Genomic DNA, 12,968 nt, shown 5'->3' on the forward strand with positions numbered 1-12,968 from the left:
TTGAATGGAATGGACAGTGTCTTGAAAGGAGGATATAAGATGAACATCAACAAAAGCAAAATGAGGATAATGGAATGCAATCAAATAAAATCAGGTGATGCTGAGGGAATTAGATTAGGAAATGGGACACGTAGATGAGTTTTACTGTTTGGGAAGCAAAATAACTGATGATGGAGAAAGTAGAGACAACATAAGATCTAGACTGGCTATGGCAAGGAAAGCGTTTCCGAAGAGAAATTTGTTAACATCAAGTCTCGATTTAAGTGTCAGGAAGACTTTTCTGAAAGTATTTGTCTGGAGTGTAGCCACATAAGGAAGTGAAACATGGACAATAAACAATGTAGACAAATAGAGACCAGAAGCTTTTGAAATGTGGTGCTACAGAAGAATGCTGAAGATCAGATGAATACACCACGTAACTAATGAGGTGGTCCTGAAGAGAATTAGGAAGAATAGGAATTTGTGGCACAACTTGACTAGAAGAACAGATCGGTTGGTAGGACATGCTCTGAGGTGTCGAGGGATCACCAATTTAGTACCGGAGGGAAGTGCGGAGGGTAAAAACTCCAGAGGGAGATCAAGAGATGGCTACTCTAAGCAGTTTCAGGAAGATGTAAGTTGCAGTAGTCACTTAGAGATGAAGAGGCTTGAACGGGATAGAGTAGCTAGGAGAGCTCCACCAAATCAGTCTTTGGATACCACCTGTATCAGTAATACCAAGGAATCTCCTTGGTCCAAAATCTGGATTTTTGTAGCTGTCGTAGCTATTAAACCTAAAATTCTGAGCATATTTGGCATGAACTCAGTTACTGGTCAGTATGTCATAAAATTGGTAGGTGTGCTATAAAACATTCGCATGCGTAACACTAGCAGCACAGGCAGTATCCTATGGGAGCAAACTGTTCTGAACACAGTGCAGCGACTTTGTGAAGACAGCAAACTGTCACCAAAATTTGAACTGTCCTACATCAGCACACATGCATGGGATATCAAGCAATGCCTGATGTGGCAAAGCTGATGCGATCAACTGGTGCGACATTTTCACGTGAAGTGGACGCTGTTTGCGTTTCAGCTTACAGCGTCTGAAATTTTGGTCAGTACTGTTCAAGAACATTGTGTATTGTGGGACCAAAGAAATAAAAACTATAATAACCATTTAATATCATACCATGAATGGCAGGAAGTCGATGGGTTTATGAAAATTTCTAAATTCAGATGTTATACAACCGAAAGAACATTCGATCACCATTCTTGCCAAAGATAACCAATAGCTGTATCTATCTTTAATGTCACCTACAGTGTTTGTCCTTTTGGATCTTGGTACATATTATTCTTTAAATATATTTAGTCTTCCTGTTTCTACTGCATGTTGAAAGGAACAGTACTCAAAAACTCCTGAGTCTTTCGGTTGCATTCACCATAACAAACCAATAACTTGCATCAGTGACAGTTAATAATCCAATCAAAAAGAAGGATGTGTGGTAATAATACATTGATCCAGATTTACTGTTTGTTTAATGTGAGTGTGTTTCCCCCCAAATACTTCCCAAGACAGAGAATTGCCATCCGACCCAAAAAGTTTGTGCTATTATTTTAAAGTCATCTTCTATTGGTTTGGGCTTGCGCTTCATTATCGATATTGTCCATTTAGCTTCATAAACTTCTACAGGGTGTTACAAAAAGGTACGGCCAAACTTTCAGGAAACATTCCTGACACACAAATAAAGAAAAGATGTTATGTGGACATGTGTCTGGAAACGCTTAATTTCCATGTTAGAGCTCATTTTAGTTTCGCCCACCTATGCTCAATGGAGCACATTGTCATGATTTCATACGGGATACTCTACCTGTGCTGCTAGAACATGTGCCTTTACAAGTACGACACAACATGTGGTTCATGCACGATGGAGCTCCTGCACATTTCAGTCGAAGTGTTTGTACGCTTCTCAACAACAGATTCGGTGACCGATGGATTGGTAGAGGCGAACCAATTCCATGGCCTCCACGCTCTCCTGACCTCAACCCTCTTGACTTTCATTTATGGGGGCATTTGAAAGCTCGTCTACGCAACCCCGGTACCAAATGTAGAGACTCTTCATGCTCGTATTGTGGATGGCTGTGATACAATACGCCATTCTCCAGGGCTCCATCAGCGCATCAGGGATTCCATGCAATGGAGGGTGGATGCATGTATCCTCGCTAACAGAGGACATTTTGAACATTTACTGTAACAAAGTGTTTGAAGTCACGCTGGTACGTTCTGTTGCTGTGTGTTTCCATTCCATGATTAATGTGATTTGAAGAGAAGTAATAAAACGAGCTCTAACATGGAAAGTAAGCGTTTCCGGACACATATCCACATAACATATTTTCTTTCTTTGTGTGTGAGGAATGTTTCCTGAAAGTTTGGCCGTACCTTTTTGTAACACTCTGTATAATAGTGGAAATAACATTTTTGAAATTCTGGAAGGAAAAGCGAGTTAGCAGAACTGTATTAAATGAATTCAATTGCAGAACAGGTTTTATAGCATCCACAATATAATACACATTGCAGGTAACATTCGAGTGTATTCCTCGAAAAGCAAAGGCTGACATTTCAATTCTTCATACAAATCATGAAATCCGCCATGTATATGCCTTTCCAAATGCAGATTTTTAGTTGCACTTCTTTATAGTACACAATGTTTCTTCAGTATTTGATACTTAAGATATCAGTTTTCCATTAAAAAGTCTTTCCTCTGTCCATAATACATGTACTGTGCCGATTGGGTGGGGATGCTGACAGTGGAATATTGCATCTATTTCCACAAATGGCTCACGACTGATTGTCAGGTGCAGCGAAGTTGCACATAGCATGCTCAGGAAGTGCACTTTGCACTAGTGCACTCAGGTAAAATACTTTAACTTTCATTTACTCCATGTCACAGTGAGAAAATGTTTTCATCTCTGTTTTAAAACAATTCTGATATGTTAGCTACCTTTAGCACACACCAATACATCGTCTAAAATGAAACAAATGTAAAGCAGCCAGTGACCATATGTTTCATTGTAAACCCTTCAAATTTTATGTGATACATTGTTTAGAAATTAACTGTCACAATATGTATAACCAATATCGAAAATAAAACACTTCATCATCAAGGTGTGATGTGAAACTATAACAAACAGAAATCGATTTTGTGAGCCAATTACCTTCCTTAGAATTGGATGAGAAGCTATGTATAGTGAAGAAAAAGCACAAAACTGAAAGAAATGGTTTTAATTTTTTAAAAGAAAAGATTCTCAAAAAATAAAAATGGCCCTTGCTTCAGGAGCTGATGTAGCTTTGTTTCATTAACGTACAGTACTTTTTACAGCAAGAAAATGGGAAAACTAATTTTTCTCATATATCGGTAACGGCCACAGTGCGAATGGGCTGTGCACGTAGGACAGGGGCACATCATACCACTTCACATCGGATTGTTTGCCTATTCGTGCATTCCTGCACTGGACTGCATTCACTTCGGACTGTTGACACAGAACAAGGTGATACAGACAGTGTCATATAAAACATCGTGTTAAATCCCACTGACTTATTGTTTTAATTGATTATGTTATGCAACAAAGCATCATATTAAACCCCCGACATTACCTTGCAAATCAAAATTTGAAACCTATACAATGAAATTCATTCTGTGTGATGAGAGCAGGGAAGGTGGATTAAGTCTGGAATTTGGGAGTCAGAAGACAATGATGAAGAACAAAACAGATGATTTTACTTTACTGATGTTTTCAGCAGAAAGCTGTCATAGAAAGAAAGGCAGAGCAAGTTACATCTACAAACATTTGGAAGGACCAGGAATCTCCACTGAATAATAAAATTAAAAACAACAACAACAACAACTATTGAGCAAGTATCACTTTAGGTGAATAACACAGTGATTCATTCAACGAAATCTTGGCTGATGTCTGCCCAATTCTTGGCCCAATCAGCTAAAGCTCTATTGACATTACTGTACATTCTCACTTTCCTTCCTTCCATTAAGGGGAAAACCTACTGTGTTCTCACGTGTGCCTCTGATGCTAACAGCTTGCCTTCTCATTTAATTTCAACTGAATTGAATTTTCGTAATCATATCACCCAATCTACCTACAATTATTTTCTTGTCCTTTCTCCTTATTTATCCACTGGTGGGCAAATTTTTACTTGCTGCACTTCCAGCTGAATTTTCTTAACAGCAAACAATTGATTTTAGCAGTATTTTCAAATTCATTTCAGTGTTATTTAATGATATATTTCCTCATACTGTGTTTTCGTTTGTATTATTTTGAATATCAAAACACTCTCACAAATTAATAAGTTCCTGTCACCATTCACAGTTGAACCTGGGCTTAACTTGTAGGATAGTATCTGGTTCCTAGATTTCGGTCTCAAGAGGCTTTTTTGCTGATTTCCTCTGCTGTCTAGAATTTTAGTTTAGTAATAGAGGCAATTGCTTCCTCTATTTATTTTTCTTTTCTATCTTACTTTTTTGTGCAGTCAGTATCAGAGATGGCATACATTTTAGTTATTTAATGCAATTATTTCTATTGCCTTTTGTACTTTAATGCTGTTGATCACTGCTGATTCTTCTGTCTTCTGTGGTAGTCAGTCATCTCATGGGTGAAAATGTGTGCTGTGTCTTTTTTTTTTTCTCCCTCTTCCACATAAATTACATGTATGTAAGCAGAATGAAAGTGAGCCCATACCCATGAGGGAAACCTTGAGACTTTTATATTTTGAAATGTTGGTAGTATTTGAGATCGAGAATGGGGCATTTGGTTTAGTAGTCAATTATGCTAATCATCATACCAATGGAACACCTGACAAAAAGAATTAAATGGGCATTACACAAATATGACACTCTACATACTCTGGGCAATATCAAGGTGACAAAAAAATAGAAAAAAGATTCATGCAGAAGGTATTAAGAACAGGTATCAGAAATACAACTGAAATGAAGACTGATCATCTAGAAAGCTATTCACCACATACAAGCAAGGCCAGCTTTTACTGAGGTACATGAAAATATTGATTATCCAAGATATGCGCTGACACAGGGAAAGTATGATACAGTGACAAGTGATTTTTTGGGAGAATCAAATCAACACAATGTGAATGGCAGCCAGTTCCTTTTGTTACTGCCACATCAAAGAACAAAGGCAATTTTTAAATAATATCATGAACAACCTGCAAGTAGCTGACAAGAAGCATCACTGGAATACATGCACAAGCGAAATGTCATTTTCAAGAAAGTTCTTAATAACAAATCTTGCTTACCCAAATGTAGAATTGTTAGGATATGTTTCTATAAAAATAAAGATCATCAAAGTTGAAACTACAGAGAGAATGGACAATGTAAAGAGCACAGGGAAACAATTTTGCACATACACAATAGGTAAAATACACACATAACAGATACACCTCAAACATAGTGAGCATACTTAAGTCCATCAACTGTAGCATCTGACAAACATAATGGCGCTAGATTTATACACATTACGCAGAAAGATGCCATGGTGAACATAGCTGAAAAATTGCAAATATGTCAATGTGGAAAGCAATTTTCACATGCTCATTTATAATCCTAACAAGATATCACCCACAACTAGGAGGAGGATCTTGAGGTGCTTCATTAAAATTTTCCAATGACAGGAGATAAATGTTGTCATGCTGCATATCTTCAACAGCATTACTGAATACAATTTTGATGCTTTCCTATCTTCTTTCTCCTTACCACAAATTTCTCAACAGGAAGATCAGTAATCAAAGCCAGCTTTGAAGGTCCATGGAGAACAGTTCACGTAATACGCTTAGATTACGATTCTGTGATGCTTCATGCAACACAGACAAGCCTGCAAGAAATGATTGCTGCATTAGCCACCAAAGTCTAGAGTGGCTTAATTACAAGTACTGAAACTTTAACTGCAACTAACTTCTCCAAACACAACATACAGGAACAGAACTATAGCGGGGAAATAGGCTGACAGTACCTGTAAAATGTCAGCATCTGTATCACTGACAAACCAAATGTAAACAGTTGTCTTCCTGCAATGCCATCATGATGATTATGCACTAACCATCTGTTTATGTTTACTTCTACAGATTTTTTTAACATCTCTCCTTCATTTGGGTCTTCATATTGTACAAATCAACACTTAAAGTGGCTCTCCTTCCATTTCACTTGCAACTCTCAAATAGTTCTAATTCTAGTTAGATGCACCTGACTTACATGGCCAACATAATAAACTTTACACGTCTATGCAAACATAAATTGTAGAAACTAACATTCATATTGTGCAGCTTGGACAATGTAGAAACATTATTTACTAGCATAAAAATACATCAGCAATGAACTAGGATTGCCACAAGTTTCTCCAAGTGAAATTCCATGATTTCCAGACAAGTTTTAGTATTTTTCACTGATAAATTTTGAGATCTCAAATGTAAGTAAAGACATAAGTTCAAAAAAATGCAAAGACTTTTGTATTTCTCCCCCGTGTGAGCAAAAATCTTATGTACTAATATGAACATATTTTGTAATGAACTGTCTTTAGATGGAGAAAGCAAGCCAAATAGTATATGTGTTTCATTAAGGCCACTGATGTTATTTTATTTCAATAAAACAAAACACATTTGGTGACAAAAATACGCATTTCCTTGGAGTCGGAAGACAGATTTAATACCTTCACTGATTTCAGAAATAACCTCAGAAAAATGTATGTCTCTTGAAAGAAGTGTGTAAGGCAGGGAAGAGTTGAGTAAACCAACACTATAGGTGACCACCAATAAAATTTTGGTTCTACTATGTTCATTACTGTCAGTTATTACGTACTGTGTTATGTCTATTATTTTACAGGTATTGTGTGATTTTTCTTTCAGGAAATATTTGAGTACGTATCGTACAAACTGCCAGTGACTGCCACAATTTCCTTCTTATTGTTCATACTTTCTAATATATAAACTACTTTTGAGGTGCCAAAATGTACTAGAATAAATAAAATGTCTATAAAACGCCGCACTATGCAATGTGCTTGTGGTGAGACAATCGCAATTCCTGAAATCCATTGCCTGTGGCCTTTAGCCTGCCGAGGAGCAATGAAGTCCCAGGTCCATGGATAAACTATGAAAATCCACTAAATTATGCCACACACAAAACGATCCACCCAGAAGGTATATCAGCAGGACCAGATCTGATGGGCAGGGCTTGGACATTAGTAGGAAATGATGGGCTTCAGACTGACAGAAATGGTCTATATTTTTGGCCTGTCGTGGAAGTCAACTCGTGTGGCCAGCTATTCACGTGTCACAGACACCACGTTGACGAAATGAGACCACAGTGATAAATCCATGCAATAGATAACTTGTGCAAATACTCTGACAAACAGTGGTAATGAGGATAGGAAGCAACTCACCATAAAGATGATCGCAGATCTGCAGACATGCCTGTAGGAAAGACAAGCACAATCCCACAACTAAATTTTTGGCCATAGCATTCATCAGAAAATGAGAACACACACACAATCTCTCAGACACAACTCATGCACACTCGACCGCCTTCTCTGGCCATTGCATCAACAATCTCTGAGAATCCGAGCAAAAAAAACATTCCTCACGTCTCCATGCCTCTCATCAGCGGCTGCTGGGCTAGCGGCAAGAAGTGGTGGCAGCACTGACTGCAAGCTGGAGTAAGTGGTAGGAAGGGGACAAGCAATAAGAATGAGGGAGTAGGTAGTAGCCAGCAATGATGCATGACACCTCATAAACAAACCATTACATCTACTGAGACAAAAAAAAAAACAGAGATTTTTCAAGTGTTTTATTCAAATTTCCCTGACACGTTTGAAATTCCCTGATTTCCAGAACTTCTGGCAACCCTGTGAAACAAAGATCAGATGAAATCCCACAATGCTCTACAATGTATGATCCTAGTGGCGGGGTTCTCTTACTCGAGAAGTGATTCACATAGCCAGATACACGTATAACTGAACACTGAAACTTGGATTTAGTGCATAAACAAGCAGTCAGAAGTGAAAATGATATTGTTGCTTACTGCTAATGGCAATAAGAATATTTCCAAAGCACATGTGTATGGGTATTTCTCCTTTTATTCTGTCCGGATGGAATATGAGAATGTTAATTTTACCTGAATGTCTGCTCAACCCACAGTTAACCCCATACTAAATTTAAAACTATGTGAGGCACAGCAAGAAGACAGCACAGATGTTTAAAAGGGCCTTCTAGTGATTAGTATGGAAAGCATACTGTTTCTGTTTCAGTCTCAAACAGAAAGTGCACCATATTTACATTTCAGCAGCTATAAAACATGCTCTGTACCTAAGTCATAGGGCTTGGTAAGCAATGTGTTCCTTTAAGAAACTATTCTTCCATAAGCATTGATTATAGTAGCCATAAAAACAAATGTAAAGAGTTAAACTTTGTATTACAATTAAGAATGGGTAACTATACCATACCTTCATCTTCCACACTCAGATTTTTCTTAACATGGTAAAATTCTGCTATGTTAAATTTTTCAAGGTTGTTGGGATCCTGTATAGTAATTATATCCTTCCTCTGGAAAGCCTCATCAGTCAACAATTCCTTCCAGTTTTTGGCTTTGATGTTTAACTGTTCCACTGCCTGTTTATTTTATTTTTTTGAAAAAAAAAAGAAAGAAAGGAAGATATTCCCTCTTGTGCATGTTATGTTTGAGTAGAACAAAAAAAAAAACTTTCTCTGAATTTCAATTAAATTAAAGAGAGAAAATGAATTACAAATCAAACTTACCTCATGGGAAAAGACGTTTCCTGTTGTAGCTATAGCGACAATATGCGATTGCTTTGTAAAAGTCTTAAACAAAACAGGGCAGTGGTATTCACCCTTGGCATTTTTATGAAAATTCAACTTGACTAAACTTTTTGGGTCCAATGGCTGAAATCATAACATTAGTTAGCAATGACGATAACTGACAAAACAGCAACATGACAACTGCATGGTGTAAATATATATCACAATACCTAAGAAAAAGTCTGAATAATTTTGTGGTATATAGAATAATACCTTTCCTGTAACAGGATTACATTTAAACTTCTTTATGAAATCAACGATTGCCTGCAGCTCAAAAACGTTCCCGTCCTGATCACAATAAGGGTGTTCAAATGGCTGCAAACACAAGCAACAATGATCAAATGGTAATCGTCTGAAATTAGACGTTTCTGGACCGGATCGTTTTCCTCCATACAGAGTTGTCCATTCTGTATAGGTAATGTACCTAGAAAATGTGAACAATTGACCTCAAGATAATATCGTGATTAGCACAGTAATTTTTCCAATTAGAAGGTTTACATTTGATTCTGAGTTTAGTAAAACAAATATTACATCTTATCTTTTTGGTGCTGTCTTTTCCCCATTTTGCTTCAGTTCTTGTTTACGTCCGACCACAAAAACAACAACTTTATGAACAGTAAACACTTTTGACACAATTGAAAGTCGATTGCGTGATACCAACTTTACAATAACTTACTAACTTCAGGATTTGACAAGCGACAATTTAGTGTCGACCAACATGGCATCTTTTGCAGCAAATTGTAAAGTATCAACTACTATTATCGTGACTATAAGAACTAAATTCAGTCCAGCGACTGAGAAGGCATTCAAAGGCCAACCCGAGTTCCCTGTCCGCGTTGTAACGTTTGAGAAATTTGTGTTGTAGGAGGAAAACGAGAATTTGTACGTACTTTCGGTCTCATAATATACATAGTATACTGTGTAGGCCTCCTTGTGCAAACTGTTTGCTGATAACTTAAAAATGAATGGACCGAACTGAATCTTTCCTCCTGACTTTCAGTTATCAGTGATTTCTGTGAATGCTACTTTTCGGTAATTTTGATTATTAGTTCGATTTATCACAGTTTATAATCGCAAGTAACGAATTCACAACTTGCACTCCTTTGCAATATTGAAATGCTATTTCTGCGATTTAACATCGTATATGTTTCATTATGATTAGCCGGAAGTAGCACCTATGGTGACTCATTGCACTTTAACGTAGCGGAGAAATATAAGTAGGCCTATATCTGTTAACTGGTATTTATAGCCACGAAAGTCACAAATTTGAAGACTAAAAGTTTGTGAATAAAGCCTAGTTCACACACTCAACAAAAGAGGCGCCACAGCTAGTGGCATACTGCAGTTGCATGTGTGAACTCCCAGTATGTAGTGGCGCAACTTAAGAGACGCAACGTTTGTCATGCAACAAAAAACTCGGCTTGGTTGTGCCATAGGCTTCCACCACTGCTCCCTGCTGAAAGTGTTTAGAAACACAAGCATTCTGTCACAGTTATAGTGAAGCAATTGCAGCTGTACTTCATTAGTCGATTTCAGTGTGCACGTGTCTGTGTGTGTCTCTGTGTGTGTGTGTGTGTGTGTGTTGTCTGGGTTAGAGGGAGGGGGGAGCAATATTTGCAAACCAATGACCTTTCCCACACTCTTAAAAGATTTTTGGATGAATAAATAAATGAACTTAATATGTGTAACCAAAACAGCGAGACATATAAACTTGGTGATTTGTGAGACCAGGCATTATACACATTGTGGATTATATGCGAGAAATAGATACCAAGTGTGATGTGGCTGTTGTTAAACTAAAAATTAGTTATTCGAAATGCCTATATCAACGAATACAATTAGATTCTAAAATCTGGGAAGAGTGGTGTGTATACGGATGATATTTCCATGCCAGCTGTTGGTTAGTTTGCCACTGTACACAGAATTTTCGTTTCCGAGTGTTATTTCTTTTGTAAATATGTTTTCGGGTCCTGATTTATCCCTATGAGAAATCCATTTTCGGATTCAACAGTTGAGTTTTGTCTTCCTTGTATCTAACTCTTGTCACGGCTGTAATGCCATTACCTACATTACAACATTCATATCCGCACATATGATTTCAGTTGATGTCATACTGAAATCAGTGCAAGCACATAGAATTTATGGCGTCCTGTGTGAACGGTAGCTCACGATGCCACCACACAAAGCCGCAAACTGTTACGTCATATTAGTTGCCTGTGTGAACCCGGCTTAACATGATAAGATGTGTACCATACGTCACCAAAGTTACCTCACATTTCTTTGATTACCATTTGAATTTTTCCCTCAGAACTTTAAGACTACACCACAGCAGTAGTGCATCAGCGATATATCGTTACACCACCAGTACATAAAAATGATGGGCACGAAAACATATTCACTATGACATTGTAGTAGTGGAAAAGCAGTTTGTGATATGGTAGAACTGCAGCATATTGGCAGAATATAGTTGGTACTTGATAAGTGACACTGCAGAACATGAAATCAAATGAAAACTGTCAAAAAGTCTTTCCTAACTTATCCTTGGGTGAAATGTTTGTCTGGACGTTTCAAAATTATTTATTTTTCATGAATTAAAACCTCTGCTTTTGCTAAACGGCATGTGATAGGAATTTTTATTTTCTAATCCTTATTCCAAATAACCAAAACAAGTGAAAAACCATAATTTTATCCAGAGGGCAGACAAAAAGTTAAAATGTGTTGCACAGAGTAATCTACTACACTGTAGGCTAAGTGCAGACATAGGGGTTTGTTTCTGTGGAGGGTCACCGTTTTTTAGTGTCTCCTCTGCAGTTTCAGAAATTTAACATACCACCACTCTCGCTCTTATTATGGCACATTTGCCTACAATAATAATAATAATAATGTTTTTGTTGTTGTGATCTTCAGTCCTGAGACTGATTTGATGCAGCTCTCCATGCTGCTCTATCCTGTGCAAGCTTCTTCATCTCCCAGTACCTACTGCAACCTACATCCTTCTGAATCTGTTTAGTGTATTCATCTCTTGGTCTCCCTCTATGATTTTTACCCTCCACGCTGCCCTCCAATATTAAACTGGTGATCCCTTGATGCCTCAGAACATGTCCTACCAACCGGTCCCTTCTTCTTGTCAAGTTGTGCCACAAACTCCTCTTCTCCCCAATTCTATTCAATACCTCCTCATTAGTTATGTGATCTATCCATCTAATCTTCAGCATTCTTCTGTATCACCACATTTCAAAAGCTTCTATTCTCTTCTTGTCCAAACTATTTATCGTCCATGTTTCACTTCCATACATGGCTACACTCCATACAAATACTTTCAGAAACGACTTCCTGACACTTAAATCTATACTCGATGTTAACAAATTTCTCTTCTTTAGAAACGCTTTCCTTGCCATTGCCAGTCTACATTTGATATCCTCTCTACTTCGACCATCATCAGTTATTTTGCTCCCCAAATAGCAAAACTACTTTACTACTTTAAGTGTCTCATTTCCTAATCTAATTCCCTCAGCATCACCCGACTAAATCGACTGCATTCCATTATCCTCGTTTTGCTTTTGTTGATGTTCATCTTATATCCTCCTTTCAAGATACTATCCATTCTGTTCAACTGCTCTTCCAGGTCCTTTGCTGTTTCTTACAGAATTACAATGTCATTGGCGAACCTCAAAGTTTTTATTTCTTCTCCATGGATTTTAATACCTACTTGGAATTTTTCATTTGTTTCCTTCACTGCTTGCTCAATATACAGATTGAATAACATCGGGGATAGGCTACAACCCTGTCTCACTCCCTTCCCAACCACTGCTTCCCTTTCATGCCCCTCGACTCTTATAACTGCCATCTGGTTTCTGTACAAATTGTAAATAGCCTTTCGCTCCCTGTATTTTACCCCTGCCACCTTCAGAATTTGAAAGAGAGTATTGAATAATAATAATAGTAACAAAAATATATCGTATGTTTTAATATAATAATTTGCTTATATTAGCACTCAACAATCCCTTTAGCATACATTCCAAGAAATTGCAACTCAAAGAAATACAGTTTGAAAAACATTTGTCTGAAAATTTCAGTTTTACATTTGGCACATAATTTAAGA

The 12,968-nt window shown here is 37.4% G+C and overlaps 1 protein-coding gene across 1 annotated transcript in view; it reads right to left on the bottom strand.

The window, feature by feature from the left end:
* The window catches only part of LOC126189329 (RING-type E3 ubiquitin-protein ligase PPIL2), a 77,888-nt gene extending 68,347 nt beyond the window's left edge, over positions 1 to 9,541 (bottom strand). The window contains exons 1-4 of the mRNA XM_049930934.1: positions 9,398 to 9,541; positions 9,080 to 9,290; positions 8,807 to 8,950; positions 8,494 to 8,659 (exon numbers count right to left, since the gene is read on the bottom strand). Of these exons, the coding sequence (XP_049786891.1) occupies positions 8,494 to 8,659; positions 8,807 to 8,950; positions 9,080 to 9,290; positions 9,398 to 9,429 (553 nt within the window). The 5' untranslated portion in view covers positions 9,430 to 9,541. The remainder of the gene's footprint in view (positions 1 to 8,493; positions 8,660 to 8,806; positions 8,951 to 9,079; positions 9,291 to 9,397) is intronic.
* Between the last annotated feature and the right edge of the window lie 3,427 nt (positions 9,542 to 12,968).

Source organism: Schistocerca cancellata, chromosome 1 (assembly GCF_023864275.1).
Source record: "Schistocerca cancellata isolate TAMUIC-IGC-003103 chromosome 1, iqSchCanc2.1, whole genome shotgun sequence".
NCBI classification, from domain to species: domain Eukaryota; kingdom Metazoa; phylum Arthropoda; class Insecta; order Orthoptera; family Acrididae; genus Schistocerca; species Schistocerca cancellata.